Source organism: Pseudopipra pipra, chromosome 12 (assembly GCF_036250125.1).
Source record: "Pseudopipra pipra isolate bDixPip1 chromosome 12, bDixPip1.hap1, whole genome shotgun sequence".
Lineage (NCBI taxonomy): Eukaryota > Metazoa > Chordata > Aves > Passeriformes > Pipridae > Pseudopipra > Pseudopipra pipra.
The window spans coordinates 697,590-714,063 of NC_087560.1; the positions used below are offsets into that span (position 1 = coordinate 697,590).

General features: G+C 39.9%; 1 protein-coding gene across 3 annotated transcripts in view; it reads right to left on the bottom strand.

The window, feature by feature from the left end:
- The window catches only part of MTMR10 (myotubularin related protein 10), a 35,707-nt gene that overhangs the window by 6,421 nt on the left and 12,812 nt on the right, over window positions 1-16,474 (bottom strand). For all 3 annotated transcript variants that reach the window (XM_064668295.1, XM_064668296.1, XM_064668297.1), the window contains 11 exons: window positions 15,770-15,906; window positions 14,607-14,679; window positions 13,487-13,629; window positions 6,084-6,174; window positions 3,531-3,702; window positions 3,043-3,130; window positions 2,784-2,872; window positions 1,863-1,993; window positions 1,668-1,737; window positions 1,400-1,470; window positions 755-924 (listed from right to left, as the gene is read on the bottom strand). In XM_064668295.1, coding sequence (XP_064524365.1) covers window positions 755-924; window positions 1,400-1,470; window positions 1,668-1,737; window positions 1,863-1,993; window positions 2,784-2,872; window positions 3,043-3,130; window positions 3,531-3,702; window positions 6,084-6,174; window positions 13,487-13,629; window positions 14,607-14,679; window positions 15,770-15,906 — 1,235 coding nt within the window. The remainder of the gene's footprint in view (window positions 1-754; window positions 925-1,399; window positions 1,471-1,667; window positions 1,738-1,862; window positions 1,994-2,783; window positions 2,873-3,042; window positions 3,131-3,530; window positions 3,703-6,083; window positions 6,175-13,486; window positions 13,630-14,606; window positions 14,680-15,769; window positions 15,907-16,474) is intronic.

Consider the following 16,474-nt stretch of genomic DNA (forward strand, 5'->3'; position numbering starts at 1 on the left):
GTCAAATATCAGCTTTCTCACTATTTCCCTCTGGGCAATAGTTTCTTTATCCCTTCCCCCATTTTCTCCTCTCGGTGCTCAGTGTCCTCGGTTTGTCTGTCGGCTCCACACTGAGGATATTGCTTTTCTAAGATTCTTGGGCACTGTCCCTGAAAAAGGTTGCTAACCTGGGTCCTGTGTTCTTCCAACCGCAGTTACAAGTCTCTCCTTTGCAATGAAGAGGCCAAATAAGACTGGCTGGAAATGCTGGGAATGAAGCCCTGCACTACCCTCTGTAGATCCCCCTGAAGCTGTGCCGGCTCTGAGCCTGCGGTGCCTCTGTGCCAGCCCAAAGCTTTGAGGGCACTGCACAGGGATCAGACTTTGCATCCAGAACACCAGGGATGAGAGCAGAGATCGCTGGTAAAACAAACAGCAAAACTACCCCCTGTAAACCCACTCCTCACCTCCTTTTATTTTAATTTTAAATGTGAGCTGTGCTGGTGTTTGTTACAGTGGGACCTTTTCATGTGGAACACTGAAGCAAAATAAAAATCCATTTCAATGCACCTGGTGTTTCATTGATTCTCACATGGCTACAGAGGATAAGAAAAGGTATCTCTACCCTGGACGAAGACTTATTTTCTCTGACATTATTTTAATGAGATTGCAAAGTATTAAAACGTATTTTTACTTTTAGATTTCTGTACAAATAAATGTCCAGGATGATATCTACCAGATACTGTTATCACATGCAAATACAACTCATTTTTACCTCTTTGTCAGATCTCTTTAAGTGGTTGCACCTATCTAAAAACTGATATCCTGCCATGACCCATTCCTTCTGTATTAAGCTTTGAAATCCAACAATTGTTCGAAAATAGGGATCCAGCATGACTTGGATGAGAGAAGCAGCAACACAGCTCAGGTCCCGTCCCTCTTCCTCTGTGAATAACATACAGAATGAATACAACACATAAGGTATATATGAACATGTACAGAATTGGATCTCTAAGAGCAAGAAGAGGCACCTAGGTCTAGTGTTTTTATTCTAATTTCTTTTAAAAGATCCTTTTTTTTGCTGTAATTGTTCTCCTAGTTAAAAAAAAAAAACAACAAAAAAACAGAAGAAAAACACACCTCTTTTTTCTTAAACTGAGACTCATAGTATAGAAAGGGTTCCTGCAGTACTCAGCACAACAGTGCATTCATCAAGAACAAAATATTCCTTTGATGCTAAGGACTATACTACAGTTCAGACACATAACAAAATTATTTTCCTTTCTAGTTCCCCAAATGACTAACATATTTAGAAGTGATGGGGTTTATGTTTAAAGATTACAGTTGATTTTATCTAAATCTGTTTATCTCCATTATCACAGTAACGCTCAGAATTACAGGATGCTCTGCGTTGCATTACCTTGCAGAACTACAGAGACGTGCTTGCACTCCATCATATAGACAAGCTCTGCAGAATGCCTAAGAAATGATCTAGACAGGAAAGGAAAGTGATTTAACAGTTAATATAACAGGTTCACATTCGACAAGAAAAAATATTTGGGATATCTATATATCTCTCTATATAACTCATATATTAAAACAGAGAATCTTCCAAATGATGGATTGCTTATTTACACTGCTGAAAGCTTTCCACAGCTCATTAAAACCATCTCATTAGTGGTACAAACCTAATGTACTCTAACCAGCGAGTATTCTCCAGTGAGGACAGCCACTTCTCCTCGGTTTCTTCAAAAGGCTCTGCAACAGGGAAAGTAATGACATTGCAGAACAACTTCAAATAACTATCCCTGTTAGCCAGATCTATTCGAATTCACTGCATTTCAAGAAAATAACCACCGTGAGAGAAGGCCAGTCCAGCCTACCATTGACACAGAGCTGTTTGAGTTTGATGTGTGCAGCCTGGATTTCCTGGATGTTGGGGAGACACTTGTCCAGGTCAGATTTGTAAACATCACTTCTCAGGGGATGGCTCCGAGTTATTGCATTACAAATCCTATGTTAGGAAAAGAATCAGCAGGTTTGTTATTGCAGAGGAAAGAAACAGTCTTTCAAGAAATGGAAATGCTGGAACATGCAAACAATGCATTTGGGAAATGAAAATCTGAGGTTGACTGACAGTTAAATAGTGCTATTCAATTTTTAATTTTCCATCATTTGTAATAAGACTTATCTATGCTAAATAAACAGAACATATATAAAGCTTGTGAAGTCAGGAAATCTGACAAGGTTTCAAATAAAACTCAGAGCTCCAGTTCGCACAATGCAGGTGTTTGCACTACTACAGAAAGTCACTCTACAAATTAAACCAAAGAAGAAAAAATAACAAGTTAGTAAAGTACTTATGCAAGGCTCTAAATGCCTTCAATCTTTCATCAAGGACAGCGAATGACAAATGTTTCACAGAAATACCAAGTGCATTGTGGCACTAAGTCTACAGAACTGTATTTCCCAGTGTTCCCACTGTCTTGCCGAAGCAGGTAAGAAAGTCTCCACCAATGTAGGCTGTGTTACAGTAAATCTGATCCTTTGTCAGTAAATTCTGCCACCTAATGATGAGCCGCCTAAAAAATAAACATGCCCTAAAATCTGAAAAGTTATTCAGTATTTGAAACTGAGGTGGACCTTGAACAGAAATTGTGCCAGAACTACATCCAGAGAACAGTGTCTCAGAAGTCCCCACACTACAACACTATGAAGCAAATATCCATCCCTGCTGTATGTTCCAGTCACCACTTGTGTTATTCTGACCCTCTGATTAGGGAATAACTCAACTAATCACTTACCTTTGATCAATCCTTCGTTGCTGCAATACATCTTTAATGTTGGCCATTCTTACAAGGGCACTCCCGTTAGGGTGATTCCAGGACCATAACTGATATGGGGAAAGAAACACAAAAGAAACAACAAAATAATATAGGTTAATGTTATTCTGTAGAAATATCTTATTAATGCTACACAGAACTCTGTTCATTGGCAAACACAACTTTAAGATTAATATTGTACAATGATCAAGAACAGCAACAGAATAAAGACAACACTTACTGGCATTCGCCTCCCAATAAAAGAGTAGGAGTATAGCTTAAGGTCTTGATCTGCTAAGGAAGATGGAACCACAAAATATTCTGGAAGGCTTGGGGAAAAAAATACAATAAAGAAAGGTCACTTTTCCCTGTGTTTTTTACCAGCTTCTCTCTTGCCGCAGCTCAGTCAAACTGCCCCACAGCAGCCCCTGCAGTGCTGTCCCATGTGATGGCACGGGCACGGCTCAGATAGAGCTGTTTGGAAACGTGTATGTTCCACAGGGAAGGACAAAAGCATGAAAGCCACAGATGCCAAAATCTGACATTTCCTTTAATGACAAGGCTTGCAGCATATTTCAGCTGGGGGGCCCTCCAGGGAGCGACCCGTTTGTGAGGTGCAGAGCACGGGTGGGTGGGACGGAGGCTGGGGCAGAGGAGACAAGACAATTCCTGACAGGACAATTCCAAGGCAGTACAATTCCCTTCCCCCAGTGTCCCAGAGCAACTTACCAAGTAGAAATCATATACCCCTCGTTGACTGAACACACTCTCCACTCGGATGCACCAGTCCTTTTGATTTCTCTGTCCCAGTCAGAGTAGGTTTCAAACAAAGGTGTCTGCTGAGCACTGGCACTGCCGATGCCACCGCCACCACCTCCTGGGTCTATGCCATTCACCTTTGCTAGGAAGAGAAAAGTCATCAATGCACATTAAAAAAAAAAAGGAAAGAAAAAAATTAACCCCCTCACCTTCCTAATTGCAAGAATGAGCCATTAGCATCAGGACTAATATTACCTATTTTTGCATTACAAGAAAGCAGTGATTTAATGACAGCTTGGTGATACATGAAGATGTAAATGCATTTTTTTCCCCCGCAATTTCAATAGAAAACATCAAATTGGTATGCTGTGCTGCTTGATAGAAAGCAAGACACATATTAACACTCAGGAACAAATGTTATGTCCAGTCACGCAATTTCTTTCTTCAATATGCCAAAGTTCACAACATTTTAAAAAAATAAAGCCTTTACAGGCTACCCTTTAATAGGTACCTTGTGAAGAAAGAAAAATAAAACTTATATAATTTCAACAACTTTAAATGACTGCTGTATTAACAGCAAATAAAATAGATGGAAGGCCAGGTTAAAATATGTTTTTATATATCTATATTTATATCCACAAAAAATGATGGCCTACCATTTTGTGTCAAGGGACCAGGAGATTCTATAGTTTGTTGCTAATACAGAAGGATCTCTTTTGCTGGTCATTCTTTAGGTGCCAAGGAGACACTCAGCAATGTCAAAGGAAACTGCTTTTTTGTTTCTTGACACTTGGAAGTAAATTTTTAGAGGAAGGTGGAATAAACTGAGACAACTCTCTCAGCTCCCCCGTGAAAGCTCTGATCTCTGGTTGTTCTAGTCTGTAAGGATGCAAGAGCCTGCCCAGCCACAGCAGGAACAGCGTCAGGGCTCTGCTGACATCTCACTGACTGTGCAGTGTCTACTTTCTGTATCTATCCATTTCATTCTTGCACTGGTACTCTGACTACTTATGTTTTTCTGAAGAAAACTGGACTAAAATCAGAAAGAAGTAGTTCTTCAAAGACAGAAGCAGAGAAATACGATAATTAACAAAAACTGTCATAATTTTACTGTTCAGTAGCAAGATATGTAACTATCAAATATAGTCTGGGAAAAAAACGATGTACACCAGAGCAATGCAGGCTTTTTATGTTCCTCAGGAAGCACAAAGACAGTATCTCACCTCTTACTTTACTGGGAGTAGGAGGGATAGAGAATCATAAAACAGTGCTGGAATTGCAAGAGTAAAGCCAGAGATCTCTGCTACAAACCCGAGTTCACAATAACAGCAATCCCCCAACCCAAAAGTATTTCAAACTCTCTTCTCCAGCAGCTGCAGGACAGCAGAACAACTATCCTTTGCCATTCTGGTCTGCTGTTCCAGAGGAACATTTTACCCACCTTATGTAATTCTTCCACTAGGTATTTTTCCATACAGCAAATGGTATTTTAAGGACAGAGTAAAGGCAACTTTGTAACAGACTAACATTGTATTGCAATTTTATCTGCAAATTGGCTTCCTCTCTAGTCCTTTATAACACTAAAGTACATGGACCTTAATAACTGCCAGAGTTGTAGGAGGTAAGAAATTCTCTGTGTACTTATGTGTGCAGCATGATCACATGCACAGCTGTTCTCGTGCATGCACAGGGCAGTCACGGAGGCACCTGCACGAAGAACATGCATTTCTGTGCAAATCTGAAGGCCTGCTCTCATAATTCCACAACATTCATACTTGGTAACAGGCAGGTCAGTGGTTTCTAGTGCCAGCTGCTGAGTGAATCTCTCAGTACCACAGAACTCCAGCAATGGCACCTTCTCTGAGTGAGGCTTGTGAGGCAGAGCTGAGGCTTTCAGCGGTGTATTGGCTGGGGAACACTCCAGTGACCGCACAGCATTGCACTAGAAATCAAGTTCCAAAGGATCTGGTTCAGGCTTACCTAACTGACAAGGTTCAGGTGGAGACTGGCCTTGAGCAGAGAGGGTGTGCTCCAGCTCAGCAGGGGTGGTGGAGGTTTTGAGTGGTAAGAACTGCCTAGTAAGCCTCTAGGAAAGAAGGTATGGAGTCCCAAGTTGCACAAATCCTCCTGCAATACCACCAGAAGAGAAACTTATTCCCAAAAGAAGGGCAGGTGAACAAGCCTGCCTGATGGGAGATTAACTGGCTACCTACAGCACCGATGCAGACAAACAATAGGAGGATGGAAGCGTGGATTGACAAATAGGAGTAGTCATGCTGACATAGGTACTTTGGCTTTGTTTCTGACAGGAAAGACATTTCTTTTGATTTTGGTCGTTAACGTCTATCACAATGAATGACTTACAACCATTATAAGTAAGAAGCTGAGTGCAGAACAAGCCGATTTTGTTACCCCTGGAGAAAGCCTCAAATGCTTTTTGCCACTGGTTCCAGACAGAAGTCTTACTAAAAATACATATTACGAAGTAGGAAAAAACCACAATCAAAGCACTTTCATACTTACCTAGATTATGATACATTTCCCCAACATACTCAAATGCAAAGAGAAGCTGAAGATCTGTTGGCTGAGAATAATGAGCTATTGCAAGGCACACCTAGGAGAGAAACATTTCTTACTGTTATTTATAGACAAAAAAATATTGCCCTTAAGTATGCAGAGCTGTTGAAAAGCTAGAAATCAGTCTTCTGATATTTTATTTCTATATTTTATCTGAGTGAATATATAGTTGCACATACTGATATTTGCCACACTGCAATCATATCATGACCATCTGTCAAGAGTGACCAACTGGTAAGGGTGGACTAAGTCTTTGCAACAGGCAGCCCTAAACATGACCCTCTGTATCCAGAGAGACGAGCAAGGACTTGGAGCTCGTGTGTTGTGCCTGCCCACCTGAACGGAGAAGTAAGGAGGAGAACAGAAAAAGCAGAGCACAACACACAGGCAGTGAGCACAGCACAGCAAAATCTCATTTGTAACTGGTATTTCAACTACATTTTTAAAAATAAAGAGTACTTATCAATATAGCCTAAGAACCTAAGAATGGCCATGCTGAGTCCATTCCCAAGGTAAACTTAGCACTTTGCTCCTGACAGCAGCAGCAATCCATGCTTAAGGAAGGGGGTGAAACACAGAAAACACTGAATGGAATTTTACCAGCATAATTTTCAGCAGTTCAGCCACTTCCTTAACTAAAATTTGGTATCAGTATTTAACAGCATTTGATAGATATTTCTTGTACAAAGTTGTTGGTTGTACCAGGAGGTTTTTGATGTGACATCCCTTCACAGAAGTCCCATTGGTTCTTCCCCTAAGACTTCTAAGATTAAACTTGAGTGCAGCACATGGTTTAGGATTAGTTACTAGACTTAAAATACAGTCAAACTTCTCTAGTGTCTCTCTCTTTAAATGCAGATAGTCACTAACAGATATAGAAGATTTGACTAAAAACGTAATATCTAGAAGAATCCCACTCAGGAATTTAAAAAATCAAGTAGAAACTGGCACTGTTATACTGTAAATTGCAGGACTTCAATGGGGTCTTGAGCTTTGCCCTCTTCCCTCAATATTTGCTTCTCCATTTTACTAAAATGTACCTGTCTTATCTCTAAAGAAAATACTTAAGGAAAAGAAGGCCATAAACCACAGAACTCTGTTCTACATATTCAGATACAGATATTGCATGTGACAAAAGTTTTTAATCAGGGACATAGTGCAAGTCCACATTATTACCACCTAAAATTTTTCCTATTTTCTTCCTTCCCTTCAACTTCCCATGACTTTCCACATTTGGGAACACAATGACGCATTTATTCATGGTGTAGCAGTTTAGGATACTATTTTTGAAAAACATTCTGTGCATCCAAGAATTGTTTTCTGTTAATGAAGGAAAGTTTTCTTGTTGTGATTGCCATAAAAGAAAGATTTGCACAACAGAACTGAAGGAATAAAGCATTGAGGGACAGGAAAAAAGCCTGAGAGCTCAGTTCTGCTAAGTTCTGCATGGAGAAAGTTACCACACTTCTACTGGCTTGTATGCAATATATATGGCATTATGGAACCTTTGCTGTATTTCTATATACTTTGGCTTTTGATGGGGACATTCCTCATTATTTAAAAAACTAGTAAAGACAATAGACTAATTTCAGCTGAAAACGTTTTTTCACCAACACTTCCCAACAAAAAAATTCCTATCAAGTCTTAGAACAACAGCTTCTTTAGCTGATCTCCCCACACTTTCAGCTCTACAAGGAAACCGCAAAAGAAAATAGAGGACAGAACATTCCGAGGGTGACAACCCCTCAGAACACCCAAACAGTACAAGTGTCCCTGGGAAACAGTCTAGCAGGACTTGTCAAATGAACATTTACAAGCTCATTGCCAGGATTTGGTAAAATTTTTCATGACTATCATGAAATAACTGGAAAGCATGCACATTTTATTAAATCTTGTGATTTCAGCGTACAAGCCAAAGCTGAAGAAGCCAGCTATTCAACAATATCTGGCCACTTCTAACAGATTTCTTATGGTTACCATTAAAAATGAAACACAATGGAAATCTCTGTATATACACATTTTTACTTCCATTTTTCTTTGTAGCTTTTCACTGCTAACTGATTCTAGCAGAGCTATTCCTCATCTTTTATAGAGTGAAAGTTGAAAGCCTTTTACTATACTGATCCACTCTCAAGGCTTCAGGATAAACTGCAAGACATGAAAAAAATTCCATTGTGCTGCCAAATAACACAATAGAAATACAGTAAAACCTATTTTTGAAAGCAGCAGCTGAAATCTCTGTCATTTACTTGCTACATTTGAAAAAGATGGGGGGGTTGCTGTGTTAAGAGGGATAAAATGGCAGGAGAGGGGATAGTAACCATTCGGATCTGGTTCCCCAAAAAAATATGACACCATAGCTGTGCTTTTAAACAAAGCAGCTGAAAAATCCCTCCAAGGGTTCCATAGAATAGAAAAAACACACCAGGTATTGCATGGGTGAAACAGTTTGACCTCTATTTCTTTTATTTAAAAGAGTGATATATTTATTCTGCTGCTATCTTCATTTTTACATTTTAGAAAAATTCTGCTCATATATATACACTAAACAAGCATTAAAGACATACTCATTTTCAGTTTATTCCTCACTAAATCCCTATAGTAGTTTTATAGTCTTAAAGATCCCAAAGACAAGCACATTCCACAGATCTCAGCAGATTATCGCCGTAAGCAGAAAGCTCTTAAATTGGAAGCCAAACATGTTTTACAGGAAGCCTTCTCATATCAAACTGAAAAATGTTTGGTATTCTTGCCAATGCACAATTGTGTAAAGCTCTAGATACTCAGGCTCAGACAAATAACAAGAGAATGGGCTGCTTGTTGGAAAGTTCATGTATTAAAAGCAGTAAACACAATGGCTGCAGTTGTTTCATAGTACAAAGGCCACTTCCCTGTGTCATGTCCCCTGTTCAACCCTTATCTGAGAAAAATAGATGATAACTTGCAGGGCACACCCTCCACTTCATCAGGATTTTTACCAAGGACAAGAGCTCCAAGGTATTTCCAATGCTCTTGCAGAAGAGTTTTGAACAGTCCTATTCCAGATGTGCTAAGGTACCATAGCCCGGCTTCCTTAAGCCAGGCCCCCTGTCTCACCAACTGCCTGGAAAGATGCTGCTTTCCCTTCCTACTGCAGTTCCTATTCCAAGCAGACACTTGCAGCAGAAAGTCATGCAAGCAGGGCCAGATCAAGCCCCACAAACAGAATTTGTTAATCTTCCTAAGCTGGAAGTCTTCTTGGGAAAATAAGTATTCAGGCAATAAGTCTTCCAGTCCTAACCCTCACACATGTTCTCATAGCTGCAAAGCTATGAATTGTCTAACTGAGAACTGCTTTTTTCCACTTCTATAAGAATTCCAATACCAGCTGTACATAATACTTAATTTGGTTTGGGCATGAGAAGAAACATTACAAAGCTTTCAAAAGCTCAAGTAAATTTTTTACATATCAGGATCCTTGTTTGTACAAGAATGTGTTTGAATTCAAAGTACAGGTTTCCTAAGCATTAAGAGAATTATTAAAATACCTCTCTATTTTTTAAAATACCTTTTACCTTTGTCCAGAGCAGCTGTGGATGCCCCAGTCCTGGAAGTGTCCAAGGCCAGGTTGGACGGAGTTTTGAGCAACCTGGGCTAGTGGAAGGTGTCCCTGCCCGTGGCAGGGGTTGGAACTAGATGAGCTTTAAGGTCCCTTCCAACTAAAATCATTTTGTCATTCTGTAAGTTTACTTCCGAAATAAGTTTTCTTCACACTCTCCAACCCACTCCAAGACAGTATCTTCCCATGCATTCCCTGTGTCTTGAGACATTACCAATTTTGTGATCTGTATAAACAATTAGAGCAAGGTAATAGAGTTGGGGAACACATTAGAAAGGGTCAGGACCATTTGTCCAAAACTCTTAAGAGTTTCATATTATTGTTCATAACAATTGGGAAAAAAATGTTCCCCTTCATCCCAAGTGTTATGACATAGGAGAAGGCTAGTTTTGATTGCACAGGAAACAAGATTTGAGATAAATAACTTTCCTCCTGCTTTGACTGAGCATGTGATTCTGAAACTGCTCTCATTCTCATTCAAAAAACTTCCTGAAGGAAAAAAACTGAGGGAGTTCCAGAAGAGAAAGGGACTGAGAAAATGGAGATACATTTATGGAGATACAGGGTGTGTGCCATTCTGGTGCACTGCCAAGATCCATATGGACGGTGAGGCAACACTCTATCCATCATCTTACAATCATAACATCTAAAGCCTCACCTTTTCATATTTATTTTCTCAGTCTAATGTCAAGTACTGCAGTGGCTAGAAAATGGCAGGACTTCTCAGTTTGACTGTTTGTTGTCATTTTTGGAACAAAATAATTCCTTTCCTTTAAGGAATGTGAAAATGCTTCCTTTTTTGCACTGCCTAACTTAAGACTTCCCCAACTTGCTTACTCTTGCTTCCCCATCCTCCACTTCCTCCCACACCCATCTGGCTTTCTTTCTTTTGGAGACTCTATAGCTTTATTTTAGAGACAAAACAGAATTAAACTGCTAAACAGTGATGAGTGAAAATTTCCATTCCCTCTCTTTTTCCTTAACTCTTGTCTCCCAAACATCCACTAATAAAAATGAGGAAGAAAATATTTACCTGACTGATTAATGCTGAGATCCTCACAGAGAGACTTGGAATAATCTCTATTCTAGTAAGGTAGCTTAATTAATTATTCTCCCTTATGCTCTGTTCAGCAAATAGAGGCACTTCCTTAGGAACAGATTACACTTTCTTTGCCAACACCAATTTATGTCACTGAATGCTGTTGAGTATTTCCAGTACATGCACAGAACTGTGCAAATTACTTAACTGTATAAAGTTAGTATCTGTCCTCTTTGTAATTATTCCATATATTTAAAGCTCATTTTAAATAGTAATTACCATGCATATTGTTTTTATATAACTTTTGCACTAAAGGGAACATTTCCTATCACCTGGCAACAAGTTAGAGACATTTATACTCCTATAACTTGAAGTGTATATTTTAGTAGCTAGATAGTTCATTTTGACCTACCACTGCTTTATTTACAGGATGCTACTCCTCTGTATAACAAGGATGACATTTCATTACAGCCCAATCTAACCCTGGCAACTCTGAAGAGAAAGGTGGACTAGCTGATGGTGTCCCCAGGCCCCTCCCATGCATTCTCCTCTGCAACATTCTCCCACTCAGAGGACAATGCACACTCAGCCCATGAGCAGGATTTCCCTCACATCAGAACTCAGTTATACTTCAAGTCTTGGTCTTTCCTACAAAAGTTATGCACACACAGTTATTTCCAAGCAGACAGCTACCAGTGTTTTCAGGCACAAAGAGCTGGATGTACATATGGATTAAAGAGGTCCTTCAGAACTTTAAGGAGGCCTGGTTGCTGTACTTTGTTTTTAAACATCAGGACAACTTTGCTAATAGGTACTACCTGAAGGGCAGAAACAGAAAGTAGATAAAATCTTTCCAGAGTGTGGTGCCAGCATGCCACCTAAATGTCAGAAAGAGCAAGACACCTCCAGTCAATATGCTGTGTAAGTCCCTTCCAGATGTGCTCGCCAGCCCCCAAAATAATATAAGCAAAATCCTGATACAGAAAAACTGATCTAAGGACCTCATGGTTTACACATTTATATTTTAAAGCTAACAGAATATGTTATTAACAGAACCTTTTCCCCCTTCAGTTTAATTGTGCTTCTGTGATTCACCCACACAGAGTTGCAGTAATCTACTTGCTCCATTAAAACTGCAACAGTAGCCACACAGCTGATATTTGTACACGTTTTCTGGGACTTCTCTAGTGAGCATATTCTGATACTTGAAAATGGCAGGTGTAACACTTCTGGTCACCACCAGCACAGTGTTTATAACCACACCGACTCAGATTCTTCAGGATCTCCAGAACTAGCTGTTCTTCCTAGGAACCACCTAAGACCACGTAATTGTAAATGCCTAAAGTAAGTGCTTTCCTAAAAAGGTTTCACTGTTTGCTCTGGCTGAAGTAAATGCAGCCTGAAAAGCATTAATGAGATGCTGAGTTTATCCTCTCTTCCTCCCTTCTCCAGGCAAATCACCCTCCTCAGCTGGAACAGCCAACTAGACACAGTTGCTGTACAGATGCAGCAGGCGAGGACTGCTCCAGGGAGGTTTCTGGGAAGCTGTCAAAGGGGAACTGGCTGCTGGAAGATTGCCAGACATGAAAGGTTACAAACAGCCAAGGCAGCAGCAGGGAGGGAGCTGCACAAGTGGCAAGGCCAGAACAGTGTCTGCAGTACCCTGCCCCTGCTCTCAGGGAGGGCAGCAGGGGAAGCAGCGATGGGCCGGCTCTGCCGTTACTCGGCTGGAACTGCAAACACACTTACGCCCGGGCAGATGGTTCTTAGGACTTACAGGGCTAAACTCAAACTTCATCCTACTGAGAAGGGGGATTCTTAAGCTCTGAGAGCAAACTGGGTCATTCCTCACAAAAGGCCGGCTATGCCATGGAGGCCAGAGGAGCTGGAGCAGTCCCTGACAGCAGAGAGCCAGTGTGTGCAGGCTGGGCACCCCTGCCCAGCACAGCCAGTGTGTGCAGGCTGGGCACCCCTGCCCAGCACAGCCAGTGTGTGCAGGCTGGGCACCCCTGCCCAGCACAGCCAGTGTGTGCAGGCTGGGCACCCCTGCCCAGCACAGCTCACCTGGGGGCACAGTCCAACAACCCCGTACCACTCTGGGGACACTCCTGGCAACCAGGGGAAACAGGGCAAGGAATGACATGTCTAGGAGGGTACAGACCAAGGTAACTCCTCCTGTCAAGAGGTACACCAGTCTTCTCTAAGAAAATGTTTTATGTAGATTAGGCAAACTGGTCTTTGCAAGAGCTTGTTGAAGAACTTGCTGTGTGAAACAATTAAGAAGGATATCCACAAGGCAGTACACTCAACCTAGCAGTAAATTAGGCTTACAACTTTCAGAAATGTATCAAAGTTTCAAAAATTTTCCATTAAAAAAACAAACATCTGTTGTACAGCTGCAATGCAGTATTCGGATTCCAGTCTTTAAAAAGACTTATTTAATAAATTCGTAATTTTTTAAAGTACAACAGATATGAGAAGATACACAGTTTTATCTATTACGATAAGAAACAGTTAATACATCACATTAAATTTTTCCCTAATAATTTTGACTCTAGATATCTAGATATTCTGCTGTAATAGAATGTGACTAATTTGCAATTCTTACCCCCTAACTTGTCTATCAAAACATAATACAAAATGTTCTTCTCTGCACAACTGTTGCTATATGTAATGACTGCAAGGCAGGACATAATAAGAAGCCTTTAATACCTTTTTTGCACTTTCGGGACCTGCCTCATCAAAACGAAATCTGACAATCCGGAAGTCTTTGCAATAAATTATTAATTCCGTTGGATTAAATTTAAGTTTTTGGTTGGGACCCAGGACCTTCTGCTTCCTCTTGGTGTCATTCACTGCAAATAAGAGACAAAGTTATTGGACTGTGCTCTGTAAGTATTCACAAGGTTGGCTCAAACAGACAGAGTCATGTTGCTACCAGTTTTTTATTTAATAGACTATTTCAACTGAGGTAGAAAATCTGTTAATTCCTGCTAGTAAAAGCTTGTGCTTCACTAAATTTAGTGTAAACCTCATGTTTTTGAAAAGGGGTAACAAAGGTGGGCCAGTGCAAGACAATGTAACAGGTAATATAACCTCTTCAGTTTAAAAAAAACATTTCTTCATAATGTTCTTCCTCAGATCCACATTAATCTTTAAACAGTGATCACAACAAACTTTGGGCACTGAAAATTTTTAACTAATGATTTAAATTACCTACAGTCAGAAAACCAAGTATTTAACAGCCCATGCCATAAAGATTTGAAAAATTATCACTTACATGAAATTCTACAATTAAAGAGGAAAAACATTCCTCTTAAGAAATGGGTTAGCCTAAAGAATCCAACAAAACAGAAACTGCTTTTTCATAATAAGTATTTTATTTCTTTAGATTAAGATGTCTACTGTCATTTGCAGATTTTTTAGGACCATTAGCTAAGAATTAGACAAGATTGAAAACTACAGCATTTCTGTTGTCAGATATCCCAGCTATGTGTAAATTGTATAAGTGGCTTTTTGCCATCCAGTGTGTTTCATTGGCAGATTCATATGTTGAATATAAAGAAGTTGCTAACAACATTTTGTAGTGCTATAGTAGGTGTCTATCCTAGAACACTTGTTGATTCAGTACTGTAGTTAAATTTAAAATCAATATAAAGACCCAACTAAATAAGTCTCCTGCGTGGCACCTCAAGATTTATTCAGCTTTTAAGGGTTTTATCCTAAATTTAAATAAACCAAATTCTTCAAATCAGGGAAGGTTAATAACATAAAACCTTAAGTCTCAACAATTCTGCCCAACTGTCATTCCATGTCCCTGTTCCTGACGTACCTGTGACAATCTGCTCAATGCACGTGAGCGGGACATCGTGTTCTCCGAGCAGGAGGTTTTTAAAATGGAACTTCTGAAACACATGGACTCACAGGCATTAATTGCAGTTCTGCAGTTTGCAACCAGATATACAGCACAACTTTGAACAAACTAGGATAAAAATCAGGCATGCCTGGGCTTTTCTAACATGTACCACTCTTGCCTCTTCACGGGCAAGTAGAGGTTGTGGAAGCAGCCTTCTTGTGCTGGTGAACTGCACACCCAACATTTCAGAAACCCCAGTACAGTATGCAAATTAAGCTCAATATTTGCACTGAATTTACTGAATTAGCCTCAAAAATTACCGGTAGAAATTCAATACAATCTGAAGTGTAAAATATTGATCGAATATAAGGAATCTCCAATTATTACAGTAACCATAGAAAGAAAAAAATATTAACTCTACTTTAAGGAGCAAGTTTTGACAACTACTTCATGTCAAAAATTAACCTTTTGAAGTAGCTTTAGTCAAACTTACCATTTCTGAATGAGCATTTATCTACTTTCAGAGCTTTACACAATGCTTAGGTTTTTTTAAAAGCCCCAAATGAAAGTGCAAACTTCACTGAAAATACTACACAGCTCATTACTTTTACTTCCCAACAGTGCAGTGTGCTGTGCTGTTCAAAAACAGATCAGGGTTTTGAATGTCACATGTTCTGCTTTGACAAAGACAAAAGAGTTTCTCTCTCCCCTTTTCTTGTTGCTTCATGTACAATGAAAACTCATTTCATGGTTACTCTGCCCTCCATCAGTAACACCAATAAAACTCAGCCACATGAAAGGCTTTGCTGATCTGACTCTGTTCAAAGGAACATTTGCAATTATCTCCTTCAAGGAGGAACAGTTTGTTTACAACTCCTGCTTTGTCTTTGGTCAAACCACTTCCCGAGGCAGCTCCACACACAGAGGTGAGCAGAGCTGGATGTACCTCTGTGCAAACCTGCTCTGTTCTGATCCTCTCAGTGAAGGGATGGAACAGCAGCACACCCGGAACAGGACAGTGGAACCTCATCCTTTAGCCTGCTTTGTTTTAGAAGGCATCATGGGGATATCAGATCTGAGCCATTCCCTGTGTTTCCCCTGGCACACTGCCCTGGTGAGCAGTGTGAGCAGCAACAAACCTGCAGTGGCATCGGGTCATCCGTGATGAAGGAAATCTTGAAGTTGGTGCAAACCAACTTGCCCCACAGGTCATACTGGCTCGTGTCTGTTGCAATGCACTTTCTTACAAAATTCACTTCGTTTACCACGATTTCACCTTAAAAAGAAAAAGGGGAGGGGAAAACAGAAGCCTTTATACATCTTGTAGGTACAACAATTTCTAAGTCTGTAGTACCAAGAAACCCTTATCTCTTTACCTCTTTCAAGTTATACGCCTCTTCTGGGTAAACCTGGAATTTAACAAACACCAGTCCAGGGAAAAAAAGAAAACTACCATTCCAAAATGGACAATATTGTGCAGTAGTTAAAAGGAAAAAACAAACAAACAAACAAAAAACCCAAAACAACCAACCAATCATTAAAAAACCAAAACCAAACCAAAACAAAAACAAACAAAAAACCCAAACAACAAAAAAACAACCCACAGCCAAAACCAAAAAACCTACACAATGCTTTCCCTATATCCAAGAGGAAAATCTGCAATTCTCAACTATTAAAAATTCATTGGTTTGAACAACAGTGTCCTTTAAACAAAAGCATACATTCCTGTACTTCAGCTAGTATTTATTTTAAAAACTGAAATTAGTTGGACATTGTTAAGTACTTCAGAGAGTTTTACGAACTTCATGAATTCAGAATTATCAGGCCACATCTAGTTTTGTATT